This window comes from Thunnus albacares, chromosome 19 (genome assembly GCF_914725855.1).
Source record: "Thunnus albacares chromosome 19, fThuAlb1.1, whole genome shotgun sequence".
Taxonomy (NCBI): Eukaryota; Metazoa; Chordata; class Actinopteri; order Scombriformes; family Scombridae; genus Thunnus; species Thunnus albacares.
Window position 1 is genome coordinate 18,235,023 of NC_058124.1, and position 22,406 is coordinate 18,257,428.

Below are 22,406 nucleotides of genomic sequence, written 5' to 3' on the forward strand. Positions count from 1 at the left end.
GACGTGATTATCACTAAGATTAATTAGGTCATTTAAAAAAAAAACCAAGTCTTAAAAATACTCGATTAATCCATCTGCTAAATAGCAAATGTAGTTAATTGGGCGTTTGGCCTTAAATATCACGATTTAAATTATTTTCTTTGATAATCATCTATCAATCAGACTTCTTTATCAAAATCGAAAATGCGTTTGTTTTTTTACTTTGAGTTCTTTAGTAAGCCTTTTTTTTTATACCCAAATAGTACTAATTGAAGCTTATACCCCCAAAGTCTCATTGATATGGATCAATTCAAACTTGCAGGAATATATGTTTTCAATTCACGTTTTAGCTCTGAATGCTTTAGCAAAAACATCAATTTGGATAAAGTTCTCGCTGATTAAATCCGCCCGGATAAAATAAAAAATTTAAAAAAAACCCTTTTTTTTCATCATTGCAGCCAACTTTTAGGGAAAAGTGTCCCCATTTTAACCAGGTTTAAAAAAAAAAAAGAAAAAAAAAAAAAAAGAAAGCACCTGTAGCTCAAAATGCGATGTTAGATTAAATTATTGAAAGAGAAAGTGAAGCAAAAAAAGCCAAATCAGCACATTTTAGTTTTACTCGTTGTGTTTTTTTAATGCGTAATAAAGTAGGGCGGAATTATTATGCGGATTTTATGAGGAGTGGACAGTGAGGCAGACAGATGACATGTTCCTGTACACAGATACAGTCAGCTCAGGTGAGCCAGCTGTCGCCAGATGTCAGTGGATCTTCTCGGGAGCAATTTGATTTCTATTAGGCTGCTTTTTTTTAAAATGTAAAATGTAAGATATTTCCACATCCAGATTCTGTGCGTTTTTGTCCGAGAGATTGTTGATGTCGTTTATCGCGCTCGAAAGCTTTTAGTTCGCCTTATTTATCAATATTTTATATTGTTTATGTGTCTTCTATGCTGTGTGAGAAATTATGTAAGCTTTCTTTAATGTTATCCCGCAACATATTTATTTGTTTTCCCTCTTGAATGAAACCTATTTCCTGTTTCATCCCTCCTCCTGTTTTCCTCCTCAGGGATCCAGAGCCACACTTTGATGTTTCTGATGTGATGGGAACCTTTTCCACATGTTAACTGATGCAGAGAGGAGGAGGAAGAGGAGGAGGGGAGAGAGGCTGATGCTGTGGTGGCTCTCCTCTTTGAAACCTGCACCGCTCCCAGTTGATGGCTCTTCTTCACGGTCTGACATGCGCTGCAGCAGCCCAGTAAGCCTCCAGTTTAATGCATCAGAAACTGAACAGACTGCCACCAGCAGGAAATCAAAAACGATCAATACAAGGGTGGGAGAACAGAAAATGTTGAAATTGTTTTTCTTTCTCTCTCTCTCTCTTTGTGTGTATGTGTGTGTGTGTGTGTGTGTGTGTGTGTGTGTGTGTGTGTGTGTGTGTGTGTGTTTTAGAGGAATCGCAGGAGAGCAGAAAGGTTGACAGATCAGCTTGAGTAAGTACAGATAGGATCATTTAATACCTTTTTAAACATTACATTATATTACAAATACATCACAACAATCTCACTTAACACAAGCAACTTAATATGTAAAAATGTTAAAATTAAATGCTTTTTTTGTGAAATAAAGGATTATTGCTCACATCAAAATGAAACAATGTTGTGTTGTGTGTTTATTTAATTACAACCAGTCATGTGAATTAGCTATTTGATGTCATGTGAGAACCATGCCTCTCCAAAATCTCCTATTTTCATGGGGCTCAGAAAAACTTTGTGACAATCCGGTTGTATTAAAATAGTTTTGTTCGCCAGAAAAGTAAGAGAACTTCCTAAACACATGTTGAAACAGTTAATACTTAAGTTAATATGAAAATTTTAAAAAAATCACCAAACATGGAGAAGCATGTTTTCCACTTAAGTCAAAGCAAACAACCCTGATGACCTTTGCCCTCTTTCTGAGTTGGATCAAGCTGTTTGTGGTACATTTCAGTACCTCTGGAAACATGTTTCCCATTAATTTACAGCACATTTAAATCCCCCCCAGATATCTGTGGACAAGGTCACGAAATCATACTTAAAAGAGCACAGAGCAACTTAAACATCACCACTACTGGCTTTACATGTGTGCAGCTCGTCACCAGATGTCGTCGTTGGTCACACTCACAAATAATAAAAAAAAAAAAGAAAAGAAAATGACATCCATTGTGAAAATGACAGAAATCACGTTTCTGAAGCGCAGTTACACGTATATCCATCTGTACCTGAACAAAGCCAGATGAACTAAAGTCTCTGCCACGCCTGCACTGTAGGCTTATATTGGGGTTGAAGGGCGGAAAGCAGATAGGATTTAGGGACAGATGGCAAGTCTTAACATTAGAGGCAAGCCGAGGAGATATTCTGCTGTTGGAAATAAAAGGAATTAATGGTGAAGCCGTAGAGAGATCTGTGCCTTGGAGGGTTGCTAAATAAACACTACAGGCCTAATATTGCTGTCATTGCTTAAGCCAAGCAGGTCCAGATCGTGACTCTTTGAAGTGTCGGTGTGCGCATGTCGGGTGTGTGCAGCCTGCTGTCATGTGGGCTCATTGTTTACATGCTGCCGAGCTCTCAGATAGGGCGTGTGTGTGCTGTGAAATTACGTCTCCGTATACACGAATACACCCGTGGAGATCATTTATTTTCCACTCAGATATTATATAATACATGTATGATATTGTAAGTCTGGTAATGTGAGACACGAGTTACGTGGAACCATTTCAGGACCACGGTCAGCTCCACGGCGAGAACAAAAGGCGGATTTGCATCGCTTGATGTCAGGGACCGTCTGCTTTTTATCTGTCAGCATGAAAAACGAAAAATGTAGTAAATCCCTCAGAGTAAATGTCTCCTGCTCTCTTTATGTCTTGTATTATTGTCACTATTAGGAAAACAGGCTTTGTTAATATTTGACTCCCTGTTGTCTAACATAAACACATTTGTTGTTTGGAAATATGCTTTATAACAGTGGTTCTCAGTTTTTTCACATCAAGGACCCCTAAACTGACACAAATTAGACCACGGACCCCCATTTATTAGATCTATCTGATTAAATTTTTGCTTTTAGATGTGTTATTACAGAAAATGTATGAAACCCATGACTAAAATAGTCATACATTCTGTCATTGTGTTACTTATTGATGGAATTACAGTGAAAAATTATTCCCCTTTTTGATGGGGGACCCCCTGGAACCCCTTCAAGGACCCCACTTTGAGAACCACTGCTCTATAAATAAATTCACTGGACTTGGCAGTGAACTTTGCCACAGGATACCGCGGTTCATTTCCTGTGTGTTACATTCCCAAATGCGAGTTGGGAGAGTTTTATTTTTAAAAAAACTTAACTATAATCAACCCCTAACCTTAACCCAGTGGTTATTATTGTAGCCATGACGACGAAGGTCGCCTTTAACCCACACCACATGTTTCTCTAACCTTAACAAAGTGGTCTTTGGGAGGCTGTGGCTCAGTGGTAGAGTGGATCTAATCGGAAGAATTGCGGTTTGATCCCCGGCTCCCCCAGACCACATGTTGAAGTCTCTGAACCCTAAATTGCTCCTGAAGACTGTGCGATCGATGTGTGAGTGTGTGTGAATGATTAGAAACTCCTCCTGATGAGTAGGTTGGCACCTTGCATGGCAGCCTCTGCCATCAATGTATGAATGTGTGTGTGAATGGGTGAATGCTGGCATGTAGTGTAAAGCGTTTTGAGTGGTCGGAAGACTAGAAAGGAGCTATTTAAATGCAGCACATATACCATCTTTCCCTGAACATAAAGGAAAGGCAAGTTTGTGTAGCAACTTTAAACAACAAGGCAATTCAAACTCATTTTCATATGACATACAAAGGCATTATAACTCTAAGCCAATATAAAAAAGACACATTCATGGATTAATATTAGTTATTAATATATGAATAGCTCCAAATTTAATTAAATGTGATAAATAGAAACAACATTCAAGAACATTGTTTGACAAGTCTCAAAGAGGAAAATATACACCATGTTTTTGAAAAGAAGGCTTAAAGAATGAATGAAAATAACATCAACTAAATAAACAGAAAGCAGATCAAAGTACTGGGATGTATTGAAAAGAAAGAAATAGAGCAAAGCACAGTGATTTATACTCTAGTTTTCCATTTTTTCCCCCCCCTCCTGCCTGACACCGGGCTGGTAGTTTCGCGACGGTCCCTGGCGGCAGACATCACGCCTCGTACAGCCCAGGGGAGGGATGGAGCTGGGATGGACAGGGAGGGAGACACCGGCTTACGACGTCAAAGGAGTACAGACACACACTCACACACACACACACACACACACACGCACACACACACACAGAGAGAGAGGAGAGGACAACCAAGCAGACTGCCAATTCCCTACGGTCTACTGAAGGAAGCCTAAATATCCATCTATCACAACACTCTTCATTCAGCAAAGCCAGTGAGAGATTTGTTTATTTTTTTATTTAACTGTATCTGAAGAAAAAAAAAATACGGAGCATCTCTCAGGAAAGAGAAGAAGGGGGAAAAAACAACAAGCAGATCAAGAAAAACACGCTCATGCCGAATAAAGGACCGTCGCTGGATGTTACTTGTGTTGTTATAGGGGGGGTGCAGGCCTAACTTGTTACAGGATTCAAAGACGCTCTTACAGACAAATGAACTGAATAACTGAGATTTGATAACTAAATAATAGCGGGCGGGAAAGAAGAAAGGCATCCGCTGATTACGCCGATTCTTTGCCACGAACAAGCACCACAGGTATGATGTTGTTTTTTTTAATTAACTCTTTGTTGTTGTGTGTATTTGTTCAAATGTGTAAAATCATGCTCAGGTCATTGTTGTTGTCACCCTGTCTTGACAAAGAGAGCGCAGGTCTCCAGCTGTGTTGACAGACACACTGTTATGTTTCTGTAGGGGATTGAATACAGGCGGCCCATGCAGACGCGAATTAGGGAAGGATTGTGTTCACTGTTATTTATATAACTTGTCATTTTTTTTTAATGATTTTTATGTTTGGCAAAGACAATATATCTGATCTCTTGAGCTGTGAAGCATGATTCTCAATCCCTGGCGTTCATGTCATGCCAAGAATATGAAATTTGTGGCATTGTAATTTGATGTTCTGTAATTTATTTGTATTTTATTCAGTGTTTTATGCAAATAAAACACAAAATAATGCTCGTAACTGCTTGAAATTGTGTTTAAAATGTGTGTTATTGCATTCTAACCCTTTTAAAGTAACATCACATAATAAATCCCACAGAATTTATAATATTTATGGATCTTATAATGTGTCTGATAGTCAACAGTGAGCTCGTAGTGGTCTTACATCACTTAGTAAGCGTTTTACCCATAATCTATATAGTCTTCTGTCATCTACTGTGATGTATGTGTTACATGCTCCTAAAATCTACCACAGGATTAGGACTACCATATCTCCAGGGGAGTAGAAACTATTATTTCACCGAACGCTCCCATCTGCACCTCCATCCTCGGGCCTCCTGTTTGCACCTCCTGTGCAGTGTGAATTTAAGCCCGCAGGCTCCTGTCTGCTCCTCCTGACCGCCTCCACTCTGTGTGTTATTATTCCTCCCCAGACTTCTCAATGAAGGAGCCTGACGCAATCAAGCTCTTCATCGGGCAGATACCCCGAAACCTGGAGGAGAAGGACCTGAAGCCCATCTTTGAGCAGTTTGGCAAGATCTATGAGTTGACGGTGATAAAGGACAAGTACACAGGGATGCACAAAGGTAAGGGAGGCATCCAGATCAGGCCAAGGACTCTCATTAGTTGAGCTTTTATCACAAGGAGCCCAATATGGAAAACAATGTTGATACATATTTATTATCTTGTGGGAAGATAGTGGTCAGAGCAAGGGCTTTTGTATTAATATATCATCCAGTTTGGATCCCAGTAAATATCAGTGAGGTCGAACTATTCCTCATTTGCCCCTCTGGAGCCTCTTTAAAGACCCCTAGGAGGCCATAGACCCAAAATTTACCACCACTGATCTAAAAGAGGAATCAGATCACCACAGTTGGTGGAGAGTTTGGATTTTGGATTCTGTTTTGTAGCCTTACACTAAAAAAAAAAAATTGTAACCATGACTCAACTTTTTTTTTAAAAAAAGATAATGACTCACACTCAATGTCCTCAAGCTGAATCAACATAATTCCATTCATCTCACTGAAACTCAGTTGTTTAAGTCGAGGCCAACCATTTTAGTAGAATTGGGCAAACATTTTAATCTTATTTATTAAAGATATGACCACAGATGAGAATGCAGTGTTGTATTTTCACATTGCCGTGTTTTGCAAGCTCTGGCCTGTTCATCGTGAGCCATTTAAAGTTCAGCGTTTTGACTGAAAACAGTAGAAAGAGTCATGGTTTTCTGCCACCCACTCCATTAATGGATTTCCAATGAACTCTTGAAACTTAGTCAATGTATTAGCACTCAGATTGGGAAGCTAACAGTGGAACTATAAAAAAAAAACAGCAGAGACATTGTTGAACACAATATAAAACACAACGCCAGCACCAGCATGCTGCTGCTAAGGACCATAATAGAAATAAGCTTTCTAGCTTTATTGTGTTTTATCTTGATAACTTTGTAAGAATATCTGTATAACAAGCTGGCTTCTGAATGTTTTCTTTTCAAAGTAGCAAATAAAGTCAATCAATCAGCAATCTTTAAAACACATAAAACTACTAAAACTACATATATGAGTCTGTCGCCCCCGGTGCATGCTGGGATGTTTCCCTCCAAGCCTACTTGGATGCTACAATATAAACTCAAACAAACCAATAAAAATGTTCAATATTTGTCCTCCACTGACAACTTAATTTAAACCATTTATGAAATAACACTTTAGTCAAACTCTAAAATTAAAAATCTCAGACTATAAGAGTAATATCATTTTTTTCAGTGTAAAATCAACTGTGGTAAATTGTCATTACAAGAAAGGCAAAAATCAGACTAAAACCAGTGTTTTGTCAGTACATAATTGGTTTCATGTAGTCCCATCAATCAATTTGAGTGTCACCTACTACTACTACCACCACTGTATGTCACATGGCGAACAGGCTTCTCACATTTTAGAAGAAAACTCCCAACATGTTTAATATCCTGTTTGACAGATGGACTAAAGCTGGTAAAGTGATCTAAGCTAAACAATGATCCCCGCTGTCATTTCTAATGCAAATCTGAGCACAGAAAACAAAGGCTTTTATAAATCCACATGAAACCATCAGTCATTTGGGAGACATATAGGCCAGGTGGTATCAGTCCTCTAACACCTATAACACCTACTCTGCATACATTTACATATTCATGATTTGTGGGAGCCCTAAAGGTTAATGAAGGCCTTTCTCTATTATGTGGGACTGCATACATTTTGCTTGAACAGCGTGATATTAAATACTCATTCAGACTGCTTGTCTGCGAATGGTTTCCAGGTATTATGATTTAATAATCCCACAGATCTCCTGTGCTATTTAACAAAATGAGAGTTGTTTTTATTTTATGTTTTACCTCTGTTTCACCTGTTAACCTTAAATACATATTAACAATGATGGCCTGGTTAGAGGCGAGAGACATTTTTTAGCATATTTAAACAAATGCTGAGCCGGAACTGTTGTTAAATTAAACCAAAGTACAAATGTTCAAATGGCAGATTCATAAAAAAGGACAATAAACTCCAGCAGCATGTTTCTGCCTTCAGGCATTGAGGGCAAATGGCCACTTAGATTAACAATAACAGTGACATTATACTGTATATACAGTAGCATATGTATTTGACATTAAAATGACATAAAATTATAGTTCCTGATCTTCTACCGCTCGTCTTTGTCTCTAGGATGTGCCTTCCTGACATATTGTGCACGTGAGTCCGCCCTCAAAGCCCAGAATGCACTGCATGAGCAGAAGACACTACCAGGGGTGAGTGTGTCGTTGTCTTCTCAGAGCCCTCAGTGGCTCACATGTATGTATGTAAAGGGAGCAGAATAACTGGAAAGCTGGGCTATGTGAACGCACCACACGGACAAACACATAGACAAAGAGTGACACAGAAAAATTAACCGAGTTTGACACGCGGGCCAAACTTCCCCTTTAGCTGATATGTTCCAATAAAGGTCAGAGGCTGCTCTCCCTCTTATGTTTCATATGTGATGCATCCAGACATATCCATCCAGTTAAGGCATGAGTCATCTTGCTACATGTCACGGGTCGAGAGAGACAGCTATGAGGCTCGCTGCTGGAGTGACTTTGCCAGTTCGTATTCTCTCTGATGTCTCTCTCCCATTCGCTCTCCCTTTCCGTGTTCTCCGTCACCCTCCTCTGTTTCTATCCATCTCTCTCTCTGAATTCTAATCAAAGTTATACCTAGCTTTATTAGCATAGCCAGGCAGCAGGTGTGCTGCCAAATGACATTTCCAGAGCTAAATATGACATGACAGCCGCGTCTCTATAATAACCGACTGTATGAGAGACAAGGCGACAAGGCAAGGAATTACTAAGACAGAGTGTGCTCCCAGACTTGCTGCTGCTTCCTCTTTTACTAACAAGGCTTCACCCCTGTTTCCTTTTGGTTATTTTTGTTGAAATCTACATCATTCACTTCTTTTTTTTTTTTTTTTTTTTTCTTCCTCTACTGAATGGCAGCTCATGGCCATAGTTTTTGAGAGAAGAATGAGGAAGCAGGTGAACAAGCACATGGCTGCAACAAATGATTGTTTTCATATTTTTTGATTAATTCTCAAAGCTGACATTGTTAGATTGTTTGTTTTTTTTGTCCACAACCGGAAGATAATCAATTTACAAGGATATAAAACCACAAAAAAGCTAATCCTCACATTTAAAAAGCTTGAACCAGCAAATATTTTTAATTTTTTCTTGATAAATGACTTGAAATGACTGCTTGATTTGTTGTTTTTTACAATACATTTTCTGTTGATTGACTAATCATTTCAGCACTAGTATTTTGTTGTAATGGCAGGAAGGGGTTTTTTTTTTGGGAGAAGGGGACCTAGAGACAGTTTAAAGGAGCAGGCTGGTATTGGGTTGGCAACAAAAGAAATCCCATTGTTAGCGTGACAGTAGCATGACCTTCCTGACCTCTCGTTGGGGGGATCAGCAGGCCCAATGCCCCTTGGCTAAAAGCCTTCTCCCCCCTGTGTTTCTACCCCAGCGGCTCTCCTCCTCACAACCTCTTTACCTCTAAGCCGTGTGGAACAAGCTAAACCCTCCTGTGTTCTCTTGCAATCCCCCCCAACCTCCCCCCTTGCTAAAAAAAAAAAAAAAGAAAAAAAGAAAAAGACGAAAACCATCTTATTAGCTCCATACACGCCCACACGGACAAGAACCGCTTCCCACCCCTGCTACCAGCTGTGGTGTAATTGTCATCTAATTGCACCTGCACTGCCAAAGAATAATTAACTTTGGCATCTCATGGCCGGGGCGATACAAAAGAAATAACATGAAAGCAATTACAGGACTGTGAGGAGGGAGCTCAACTGAAAGCACACCTGAATGTGGAGAAAGCTGAAGGATGTCATTAACACTTCTTGCTTTTTTTTTTTTTTTTTTTTTTTAAAGCATTTCTCCTCTCTGGAAAGTAACTGCTTTTTTCCTTTCTTTGCTATTCTCTGCTAACAATGGAAAGAAAGAAAGAGAGAAAGAAAGAAAGAAAGAAGTCAGGCAGGGGCGAACAGATGGTTGTATCGGAGTGGCACCTGGCCTTGTGTTTAATTTCAGGTGAGAGAGTCCGTCTGTAAGTGAGAGGGGGAGGAAGAGTGTCAAAAGCACATTGAGCCGAGAGCAAGAAAAGAAAAAGTGAAAGAAAGGTGGAGAGGAAAAAAAAGACAGGAGTAATAACACAGACTCACTCTGAGAGGATGTGTGGAAATGGAGGTTGGGGAAGAGAATTTGCTCCTGAGCTGTAGTCTCATTCTGTCCTGCTTGGACATCTTGTGCTCATGTCCCCTCTGTTCTTATCGCTTTATCGCTCTACTGTCCCAGGCGGACACTAGTTTGTTTGGCTTGTCGGCTGCTGTGAGGCTCATGGAGACAGAAACGTCCAGTTATGCCACATTAAAAAAAGAAGCAAAACCTACATCTATAACTGTTGAATGAGCCGCGTTGCTGTTTGCCATTAAAAGCTCCTATCTGCTCCAGTAGAGACACAATATATTGCCCCTCATCAACACTCACTTAGTTGAATTAATATTTGCAACAATGCCACACTGTTCATTTTAAATGCAATAACTATTTAATATCTCGCCCTAGTGAGGAAGTAGCTGTGTGTGTGTGTGTGTGTTCATGTGCAGCGGGGGAAGGGAGGGCAGGTGTTTGCACTAACTGTGTGCGGCTGTGTGTAAATGTCTGTTTGCTTTTGTGTTTTTTTTGTTCATGCCCATGTCTCTCCCCCCCCTCTCCCGCGCCTGTGGAGAGTACACATCCAGAGATATGGATGGATGGAAGTTGCTGGGTTTATTACGGGCTCCTCTCAGGTTTCTTCATTCACTATCTGCGAGAGTAAAATCTGTGCTGCGAGGGCCCTCTCTCTGTTTAAGCTGTCCATACGAGAGGAGAGAGCCTTCTTTGAGTGGAACATCTGACTAAGCCTGACATTTACTCAGCCATAAGGACTCGGAGCAGACAGAGGGGTTTTATCAATAGTCTGAAATAAATGCTTATGCTAAATATAGCGCAGGCTTTTTACGCAGGATATGAGATAGGCGGATGTAGTTCCAGAAAGCTGTAATTTGTGGCCTTAATATCTGAACAAATGTTCTGCTGTAGATACACACAGGCCTTGAACGGTTGCAGGGTGATGCTAACTGTCTCTTATATACCTGTTAGCATTGTAGACTCATTCAATCTTTGTATTATAGACAATATTTTATAGTGAAGGCAATTAATGTAGAAGAATACAGAAAGGTAGAGAAGGTAAATGTTCAGATTTGGCTCACTGCGTCCCCGAACACGAGCTGTTATGATATGTGACCATGAGCATGTAACCCTTTAACATGTTATTTCATGTATCTGACAATAAGCAGATAGTGCAGCGCCTCCATATGTAGCCTATATCTTGCATGTCAGCGAGTCGCGGGGATGATGATGATGATGATAGCAATTAGCGCGCCTCAGAGCGAATATGTTCACTTGATGAATCTATCTGGAGTTAAGTGTGCATTCATGCGTCGATTCATTTACATACGCATGCATATCAATGAGCAACGGGGGACGATGCAGGACCTCTATGTGCAGGACAAGGCTGATGACAACAACAACAACAACAACAAAAAAAGGGGGGCCCGTCCTCTGTACGTCACTCCAGGGCGACTGTAATGATGGATGCAGATTGGATTTTTAGAGGTGGTAAATGGGTGTGAATTAGAGAGAAATTGGATAAATGAAGGAGGGAGGGGGGACAATAAAGGAGGTGGGGGGAGGGGAGGAAGAAATGAATGAAAGTTTGACATAATGAACAGTGGGTGGCAGTAAGGTTGGAGGGGGTTGGAGGTGCACTGAGGCAGTGTGTTTATCAGCTTAAATACAGACATCTGTTACTGAGAAATAGTATGTTTCGGGGGGTTGGGGGAGCGTGTGTGTGATTGTGTGTGCGCTAAGGGAACACACACACACACACAGAAGTGGAAAGGGGTTGTTGTCACAAAACTCATTAGGCTCTTTAAACTCTGGCATAGGGCTGGTAATCTAATGAGTGTGCATGCGTGCGTCTGCATACATGCTGCGCCACGGTGGAGTGAAAGTGTGTAAACCATGTCCGAATTAAAAGAAGAAGAAGAAGAAAAAAAAGAGAAAAGTAGGACATGGACCGTATCTGTACTCACACACACTCACACACACAGAAATCTGTCCATGATTCAGTTCTTTTCCCCCTCTGCTCCACTGAGTCGAGTCAAACAACACTTGACATGAATATTTAACAGTCAGAAGAGACAAAACAATTGAGAGTCAACTCCAGTGTTGTTAGAAATTTACTCTTTGATATTCAGTTTCTCCACTTTGAAGGAGTTTTGTTGGCTGTCTGACAAAAAAAGGCTGAACGTCGGCTTCAAGAACTGTCAGCTTGATCCTGGACAAGACTAGTGAACCCTGCAGGAGAAGGGAGACGACACTGGGGAAGCGGCTTTGACACTGTAGACCGGATCATTGATTAAATATTATTGAACTGTACAAGCGTTGTGCTGTCAGTCTCTTTTGTGTTTGATTGATTTAGCGACTGGCTGAATTCAGGAGACTTTCTCTCTCTCTGAGGCCCGCTTTGTGTGCCTGCCCGCCCATGTGTGTGTGTGCGCATCTGTGTGTGCATCCACGCATGGAAACATTATCAGAGCGTACTTGTGCATCTATGCTTTTTTTTTGTCCCTGCCTCTTTTGCTTTGTTCCAACTCTTTTGTGTGCGAGCTCACAATCATCTGCATCTATTAATATCCCCCCCCCCCCCTTTTTTTTTATTTATTTTTTTTTTGCCTGTGAATATACCAATTTCCACCTGTGCTTCTTCTTTCCCCCCGGGTGGTTTCACAAGTGCGTCCCAGCGTAAGTGCATTTGCAACGAGGACGATGGAGAAGTGAGGGAGTGAAAGCAGCAGAGACGAGAAGAGGAACAGAACGGGGAGGGAGGAAGGGGGGGAGGGGAGGGAGGGGGGGGGAGGCGGGAGGTGGCAGGTTGATTACGGTCGCAGGTCTCGTTGCCTGGAGACGGCTGGTACGAGGGATGCCAGGTTGCTAGGCGACCGGCGCGATGCAATGACCAGCGCTGTGTGATGGAGCGGAGGGGAGGCGAAGATGGAAAATTGTCTTTGTGCCCCCCGCCCCACCCAGCTATACTACCCCCCACCCTCCACCCCCCACCCCCTCCTCCCCACACCTCCCCTCCCTCCCCCCCACCCACCTCCAACTCCTGCCTCCCTGCTGTAAATGTTCTTGAAAGAGCACAGGAGATGGTCTCCGCTGATATATTTACCATTCAGAGCGGCTGCTTCTCAAGGCAGACAAGGCAAAATGGATTGAAATTGGAGAGAAAACCGGCGACAGAAAATGTGTCACCCTCACCCAGCAGCAGCCCCGCTATATAGACTTAACAACACTGGCCGGGTTGATCTGAGGGAATACAGATTATCATCTACTTTGTGGCTCATAATAGAAAGGGGAGGAAAAATGTCATCATCAATACGCTTTACTCACTCCGACTGTAAACGATCCTCTATCTAAAACACATTTAGGCTGCCGTAGTAGAAGAAAATGTATTTACACGGGGAGCGAGTGCCACTCCTCGGTGCCTATCGAAGGCATGGTGGTGGTGGTGGTGGTGGTGGGGGGGTCATGCATTATAGCAAAGGGGTCGAACTGTGATTTGATTGGATAATCTATGGATTTAATATCTCATAATCCTAAGAGAAATCCCCCAGGGCATCACAGAGCGAAAAAGATTAAGTATGTGTGCTCATGTTGCTGTGACCGACAGCGAGAGGCAGCCAGGAGAAGACAGGACTGTGTGTGTGTGTGTGTGTGTGTGTGTGTGTGTGTGTGGGAACAATGTGTGTGTCTTTAGTCGGAGGATGATTGTGTATGATATCGCCGCGTGTTTGGAGACGGAGAGTGCATGTGGGGGGGATAGCAAATAGCAAAAAAAAAAACACACTGGCGAAATGGGCTGTTGATCAGGCAGGTTTTTGCCTGTGTGTTGTCTGTGCACAGCATGGGACTGTTTTTGTAAACAAGCCTAAGAGAGAAAGGGGAGTGGATGGAGGGGGGGGGGGGGGGGAGCAACAGGAGGAGGAGGAGGAGGAGGAGGAGGAGGAGGAGGGGAGAGAGCAAATTACTGTAAAGTGTGTGTTAGTGGTTTAGGCTTAGAGGGAGATATTTTTCTCCCTGCTTCTGCATCTGCTCTCGAGGCAGCACCAACATTCAACAGGCACAAACCCTCCCTCCATCCCTCCATCATCCTTTTTTTTTTTTTTCCGATGTCTTTCATTTTTCCTTCTCGTCTCCCTCCTCCTCCTCCTCCTCTTCCTCTCTCACACGTGTACATCTAATCCCTCTATCTCCCGACCTAGAAGCACCCTTTGTCCTCCTCATTTGTTTTTTTTTTTTCCACTTGTCTCTTACGCACGTAGTTCAGGGCAACCTTGTTTACCTGATGTGTGTGTGTGTGTGTGTGTGTAAGGGTGTGTGTGTGTGTGTGCTCATCGCAGGGGTTGTCATGACGATGGCCATGCAAGCTTGGTCTTCGTCAGAGCAGCGGGGCCGGTTGCTGTGCCGATCTGAAGTGGCACAGCCTTGATGGCCTCCACTTCTCACTGTTTTTTCCCCTCTTGTATATTCTAATTCCAATCTCCTGAGCCATCTGCCGCGCTCCTCCTTATCACCGCCACCACGGCCGGCCTTCACTGTTTGTCTTCCTGCACTGAAATATGGGCCAACATTCAAACATGTTATCATTCAAACATGTCACATTAGACTACCGCCATGAGGTCGTTGCAAGACTCAGCTCTGATTTCTACAATTCAGTGAGATATTTCACTATAAATGATCTTTCATCTTTGTATTGTGAGTCTCCTTCTGTAGCTGGACAGTATTTTTTTTCTCAGAAAATAAAAATTGTCTACTCATGTTGGTCTCTCAGGACCCAAACACTGAGCACAACTAGATCCTGTCTTCAGTATTAGTTATGAAGGCCCCAGGGTTTTTACCAACCTTGATTAAATATCAATTCCAATTTTGGTGGATATAGGCTGTGGAGCTTGCTAGCAAACATTAGCAAGCATTTAGAAATGTAGGCCTATATGATCCAAACAGTCTGATGTATGTGCATGTATGTTTTTTTTGGTGTGGTGGAAAGAAAATTGGCTAAAAAGGTTCATACCTCATCATTAAAATAAAATTGCTCATGTATATTTAACTATCAATTACGTATTAATATGGATTTAAAGTTGCCTTCTTTGCTTTCATACACATTCTCTTTTTGATATATTTATATTTAAAAAATACTTCAAGGCACTTTTTCCCCTTTTCTTTCCATAAAATACAGAATGCACCTACAAATAAAAGAAACGAACAAGCAGAGAGCATTGTGGATTAAATAAATGTGACACAGACAATGAAAAAAAAATTATCATGTAGTAACCACAAGTCTACTAGGTTCCTTAGACTAGCTAGAAATATGTATTAACAGGGAATGGGTGACTCATTAATTCAGTATAAAAGTCTAAAATATCTGTTTCTGCAGTCCTGCATGTTCAAAAACACACAGCGACATAAAAGAGTATAAATGAAGAGTAAGAACAGAGCAAAGTGTAGTTTAATGTTTAAAACACAACAGACAGTCCAAACGTTATCTCAGTATAAGAGTGTCTCATATATGTCAGTTTAGTGGCTGACAGTAGCAAGTAGTGCTGCACACTAGTTGTTGCACTCAATGCATTAGTGCACAGCATGAGAAGAGATTGATACAGTGGTAAATAGTGGGCAGGAGACAATGAATGGAGGCTTTTATAAGAACATAAGTGATATTTGTTGAGAGCTTTTATCCAAAGCACCTTACAACACCACAAGTACATGATTTTTTTCTCACGTGGGACTAGTGAGAAGTGAAGATGTTATCATTTTAAGTAGACAAAATGTAGTAGAATATACTTTAAACATAAATTACTATTCACTGACTGCATTTGCTTGACTGATTAGAAGATGGTTTGGAGACTTTTCCCCCTCCGTCTACTCCGTCGTCCTATTAATTGGTGCAATCAATTGGACGCTCTCAATGAGGAGACACGGGGGCCCTTTGCAGCAGGTGTTTCAGCCGGTGGTGCGGATGCTGGCGGGATGCTGGCGGCATGCGCGTCATGGCGGCTGAGCGCGACAGCTTCGCCAATCAATAGTGTCTCCTGGTGACTGATCACAACGGATTAATCAGTGACACAGGATCAGTGACTGGCTGAAATGTCACCAGCTCCATAATTAAGACCTTCATTAAGCCACAGTTAACAGAGTGTCACTCTGCTGCTCTCACCCTAACTCCTCACCAACATCACCCGCCCCTCCCCTCCCCTTCACACACACACACACACACACACACACACACACACACATCCCCCACCTCCATCCTTTCCTCCATATGCTCCTCAATCCCTCTCAATCCCACCCTTCTCCCTTTTGGCCCCTCTTGTTCCTTCTTTTCTTCATTTCATTCAATACGTCCTTTCACCTTTTTTTTCCTGCTCTATACATTTGAAAGACAAGGCTCTGAGGCACTGGTGTGTGCACAGTTTTATATAGGAGGTTTCTGATAAATAATGGGGATGACAATTGTGGAGAAATGAAGAAAAAAAAATGGCGTTTCAGCGGCATGTCTTTTGATGAATTATGAAAAGGTCGCCTAATCCCTCTCTGTGTTGTGTGTGCTCTCCTTTTTCCTTGTCATTCTTTTATTCCTTGTTTTTTTTTCCTCCTAGATATTATTCCTTCCTCTCTAACCCCCCTCGTCTCTCTCTCTCTCTCTGTCTCTCTGTCTCTGCCTCTCCGTCAGGCTCAGAATCTCTCACTATTCTGATGCTGTGTGCTCCTGTAATCCAGATTAGCCGGCGACTGTTCTTAATCTTATCACTTCCCCAATCCCACGTGGGTGTGTGCTTTTCCTGGTTTTGTGTGATAGGGGGGGAGAAGGAGCGATAGACGGCAGGATTAGAGCAGATTCTGAGAGAGACTCAGAGAGAAGAGGAGGTTGGGAGAGACAGAGAGAGAGAGAGAGAGTACAACGCTGCGTGAATGTAATATCACACATATCAGTGTCAGCTGGAGTAGAGTTGGCAAAAAAAAAAAAAAAAAAAAAAAGGGAAGGAGGGAAATTAGTGGGTGAATGTTGGAGGCTGGTGCACATGACACAAACATCCATACATGAACACGTGTCACTATTACGTCATATTACACAAATAAAGCATTTATATGAAGTCTGTAGATATGAATGTCATCTTTTCTAATTTAGTGGCCACATTTTGATTAATTGCCATTTAGTATTGTCTTTTTTCAAGTCTTTTTTTTTTTTTTTTGGTATATAAATTCATTTATTTCTCTTATATTTCTTGTGCAAATGCTTCATGGCCTCTTTCTTTCCAGATGAACCGCCCGATCCAGGTGAAGCCGGCAGACAGCGAGAGCAGAGGGGGTAAGAGACACACCTGTCCCCCAAACTCAGGAACACAACACCTGTCCAAACAAGAACAGCTTCACTGTGCAAACCACCAAACTGTCCATTTTAACAAGCCATTTAGTTTGGCATCCAGTTTTCACTTAAACTACTTTTACGGGTTACTGAGTGCAGTTTCTAAGAACATGACAATATCTTGTCACGTCATCAGAATTAATATCACTTGATTTAAGAAAAGAAATATCTAGAAACTGGCTGATTTATATATGAAACATGCAAGATTTTATCATCCCACTGGCAGATTATTGTGTTAACAAAACTATGATTTCAGATTTGTTTAGTCACCTGTTAAGATGATTTTTTTTAAAATGTTCAGTCAGTCACTTAATCATTTTCAACATTTGTGAGCACAAAAATCTAATTTAGACTAGAAATAAGATTGAAAAATTAGATTTTTCAAATACTTAAAGGATCGTGTTTCTGCAGGGTTTTTTCCCCCACATTTTCTACAACTCATAGTGTACTTTCATTTAAAAATCAACTTGCACACACTTAAAACTGGCTTTAGATGGTAGGTAGTAGAAAAGCTGTGATATCTGAGCTCTAAGAGTTGGCACATAAGTAATGAGAAAATTCTCCCTTTCACAGCCTCCATGATTTCTAATAGACCTTTATTCACAGAGGACATTTTTGACGTAAATGGTAAATGGACTGTACTCGTATAGCGCCTTTCTAGTCGTCCGACCACTCAAAGCACTTTTTACATTACGAGTCACATTCACCCATTCACACACATTTTATATGCTGAATGGGTACAGGGGGTACCATTCAAGGTCCCAACCTGCCAATCAGAGAGTTCAGTATCTTGCCCAAGGACACTTCCACACACGGACTGGAGGAGCCAGAAATCGAACTGCCGATCTTCCGATAAGTGGACGACCCGCTCTAACCTCCTGAACCACAGCTGTGTCACAGTAGGAAGAGCACAGGTGTAAAAAAAATTAAATTAATGATGGCTAAATTCCATTTAGCTGCTACAGTCTCATTTTCTCACTGTCATGGCTTACTGGGACACTTAAATAGAACTGAGCCATCGTTAATGTTAGTAGTAGCACCTGTGCTTTTTCTACTAAGACGAGTCAAAATGTCTGCTGTGGAAAAAGGCTTGTAGTTTCTGACAACATAGCTTGTGAACTCAGTACCCTTTTAGCAGGTGGCTCTTAAATCCACCTCATTAACACACCATACAGGCAGACTTTTCTTACCAGTCCACGTTTTCAACTGCAATATCATGTAACAAAACAACAAAGGCAATGCCATGTGATCGATTTTCTATCTCGAGCTACAACAGATGATTTTCATACCTTACTAAAATAAATGGGGAAAGAAATGGCTGCCTGGGTGACAGGAAAAATAAATAAAAAAAATTGTAAAACTATATGCTTCACGGAGTAGTCTGCGATAATGTAAGGTGTACGTGATTTGTAGTGAATGAGCTGAAACATGCAGAAACACGAGTCTGATCCTTCACAGACGGGGACAGACGGAGCAGCTTCTCTGACAAAACAGAGGGTGACAAACATTTGAGTCACCGCCAGATGCTGTTTGTTTGTTGTCATGTTCATGCTACTGCACTCTGGTGGCGCTCTCAAGTATAGCAGGCCAGGCATGGTTTGTGGATTTGTAGAAAACTGCTTATCATACTTCCATTTCTTTATTAATCATGCATGTACGCATGTTGACATGGCATTTCTCCTGCTTTTTCATTGCTTGTATTACCTCTCTCATAAAACATCTACTCCCACATTTTTCCTTCTTTAATCTTGTACTATCCGCACATTATCCTGTTTTTTCTCCCTTCTCCCATCTTGGCGATCTCCTTCCCCTTAGAAGACAGGAAGCTATTTGTGGGTATGCTGGGAAAACAGCAGACGGACACCGATGTGAGAAAGATGTTCGAGCCTTTCGGCAGCATAGAGGAGTGCACGGTGCTCCGCGGGCCTGATGGCACCAGCAAAGGTAATGTCAAATCATGTCTGAGAAGGACACACACTCCACCAGGGGGGGAAAAAATAAACAGGGTAACTAAACTTAACCCACCACAGTGTCCAAAACACAGATAATTATTGCAACTGGGGCCAGATCATGACTGTAAAAGTCACATTGACTTTGTTTTACTGTTCAGATTTTTATCCAGCCCTGAGCATTAAGCCTTTCAGCACATTACCATCACGTGAATGTAAATGACTATTGTCAGCAACAACAATGCTAATGATATTTGCCATGTAAATCAAAGTACGGTGACAGTTCAAACACAGATGTGAGATTTTTCTGCGTTTGTTGCATGAGGCATGACTAATGGCGCAATAGGTTTTATGGGTCATGGCTAATGATGCGTTTGGTGGTTTACGGGCTGTGATTCATGAAGCAATGAATGTTTTGTGGACCATGTTTAATGATGCCACAGTAACTGATGAAGCACTAGATGTAAGATGGCTCCTAATGTATTTTTAAAGGGAAGTAATTTCTGTATACAGTGAGTGTGTGTGTGTGTGTGTGTGCCGGTGTGCGTGTGTGTGTGGTTGGGGGGTGTGGGTGTGTGAGGCCACATTTAATGGTGTGTCATTTCATGTAGGGTGTGCATTTGTAAAGTTCCAGAGCAACGCAGAGGCCCAGGCCGCCATCAACGCTCTGCATGGGAGCCGTACTTTACCGGTGAGTCCACGTTAACACACACACACACGCACACACGCACACACACACACACACACACACACAGAAACTATGAAGCTACACCCAGTTGCACTTACACACACGGTCACACATATACTCAAAAACACACTCAGATGCTCCAAATCCAGCTATTTAAGACACTCAACATGGTGACTCAGCTAACAGTCACCACTTCTGTCCCCCCCCCCCTCCTCCACACACTCACACACACACATGCATGAACACACACACACTGTGAGGACCACGTTTTTGTAAAATGTGCTCATCTCTCTTTTTCTGCTGTAGGTGCAGGTCGATTAAATTAAAAGAACAACTACCTTTATGTCACAAATAGATATTTAACTATTTTTTATGATATTTTATTTATTTATTTTAAATGTAAGTTTTATTGTTGTTTGGTAACCTACAAAAAATGACAAATCAGCAACAGATTTTTGCACTATAACCTGTTTTTTTAAAAATATTTTTCAGATATTGTGCCATGATTTGATAGTGACAGTATAGAGCTGACAATAAAGAAGTGGAGAGAGGAGGGATACCTTACAACAAAGGTCCCTGACCAGACTTGAACCAGGGACGTAGCGATTACATGTTCAGCATATTAGATCCAGAGACCAAAAGAACATTATTACCTGTTATATGGTGATATTTTTTCTGATGTGGCGATGTGAGAAAGTGTCAGACAGACGGAGTTCTTTCCTCATTTCCTCTGCAGGGCGCCTCGTCCAGTCTGGTAGTGAAGTTTGCTGATTCGGAGAAGGAGCGAGGGCTCCGGCGGATGCAGCAGGTGGCCTCTCAGCTGGGAGTCATCAGTCCCATGACCCTGCACCTCGGGGCTTACAACGCCTACACACAGGCCGTGAGGATCACACACACACACACACACACACACACTACTTTTCAGTTTAGAAAGAGTACAGTTAGTTAGTTAGTTAGTTATTTTTACATCTGACCCATCCCACATGAGATTACAAGACACTGCTATTTTACAAAACATGCATCTTCCAGTAATACATATACGAAGCATGAGGAAAAAGAAAAGAAAAGAAAATCAAACCAAAAATATTTGTTTCAAAATGTACTCACCTTTAACTTTTTGGAAACGTAAACCTCATTCATGTGATTCTAATAGAAGAGTTTTAATGTCAAACGTCATTATTTTAATTAGAAAAATTGTAAATTACATTTTAAAATAAAGTCAGATTACCGCTCTCGTCTTTGCTAATTGACCGTTCAGTACAAATGGTTTCAGATATGGCTCATTTATATATATTCAATTTGTGATGCTAAAGGAGGTCTGACAACATTTTTACTGTGTAATGGATGTGTACTAAACCTCATCAAAAACTAAAAAAATGAATAAATAAATTGCTGACTTAAAAAAAAAAAGGAATCATCACCAAAGTGTAACTATACTTAAAAAACGACACAAAAGCAGAGGCAGGATTAAATGTTGTTGCTCTCACCTTGCAGCTTAGACCAGGAATACATGATTTAAAGAGCAATTATTAGCCTGATTTGGCTTTAATGACTGACTATGAAGATGATAAAGTGTCTGCAGTGGTCTGCAAAAACAGAACAGGTCATCAAGGACAGTTGGCCTGTGTCATGTTGCAGTATCCAGAGATGTGGCCTTCATACATATTGACTCCTGATTGAGGCTCAGACCGGAGCCATTGCAATTCTATTAAGCATATTCGATTTTTATGACTAGAATCTGGACCGATGTGAATGTGACTTTGTTCGTTCCCCCCCATCTCTCCCCATCTTCTGACTCCTTCCTTCCTTCCTCCTCCTCCTCTTGTCTCCTCTTCTCTCAACCTCTTCATCCTCCAGCTGATGCAGCAGCAGGCCCTGGTGGCGCAGTCGGCCTACCTCTCTCCTGTTGCCACGGTGGCGGCGGTTCAGATGCAGCAGCTCGCCGCACTCAACCCCAGCAGCATCATTGCCACGCCGATCGCATCCATCACCCCCTCCTCAGGTAATGAGAGGCTGAGATGTCTGGCCCGGCCTGCTTTGATTAGATTTCTGCTTGAAATATGAGGACAGATACACAATGAGAGGTGGACCTAAGAGGACAAAATAACAAACATCTATTTTTTTTTCTCAGTCTGTCATTATGTTAGCCATGTTAGCTTTTACATCTAAGGCAGAAATGACAGTAATATGGAGAGTGAGTTAGAGTTTCTGTACCCTGCTTGATTGTATAGCTCAGCTAATACTGTATTTTTGAGGCTGATACCAATATTGAGAGTTTAAAAATAAGATAATATATTGGATATATTGGATGCTCAAGATATGTGAGCAAGACATTTTACAGTAAAAAAATAAACTTGTTCTCTGGTGGATGAACTACCTCAAACATATATTTGACATTTGAATATATGTATTGTGCAAAAGTTTTAGGCACTACTTTCAAAAATAATACCATGAATAGTTTTTATTTATCAATTAACTTCATACAAAGTTCAATAAACAGATGAAATCT

The 22,406-nt window shown here is 41.4% G+C and overlaps 1 protein-coding gene across 3 annotated transcripts in view; it reads left to right on the forward strand.

The window, feature by feature from the left end:
* Positions 1-22,406, forward strand: part of celf3a (cugbp, Elav-like family member 3a) — a 30,896-nt gene that overhangs the window by 2,041 nt on the left and 6,449 nt on the right. The window contains exons 2-11 of one of the 3 annotated variants that reach the window (XM_044335805.1): positions 1,046-1,234; positions 1,429-1,469; positions 4,187-4,769; positions 5,609-5,761; positions 7,868-7,950; positions 17,155-17,203; positions 19,076-19,204; positions 19,821-19,900; positions 20,634-20,777; positions 21,755-21,899. In XM_044335805.1, coding sequence (XP_044191740.1) covers positions 5,617-5,761; positions 7,868-7,950; positions 17,155-17,203; positions 19,076-19,204; positions 19,821-19,900; positions 20,634-20,777; positions 21,755-21,899 — 775 coding nt within the window. In that variant the 5' untranslated portion in view covers positions 1,046-1,234; positions 1,429-1,469; positions 4,187-4,769; positions 5,609-5,616. The remainder of the gene's footprint in view (positions 1-1,045; positions 1,235-1,428; positions 1,470-4,186; positions 4,770-5,608; positions 5,762-7,867; positions 7,951-17,154; positions 17,204-19,075; positions 19,205-19,820; positions 19,901-20,633; positions 20,778-21,754; positions 21,900-22,406) is intronic. The other 2 variants (XM_044335807.1, XM_044335806.1) reach the window with 2 other exon arrangements.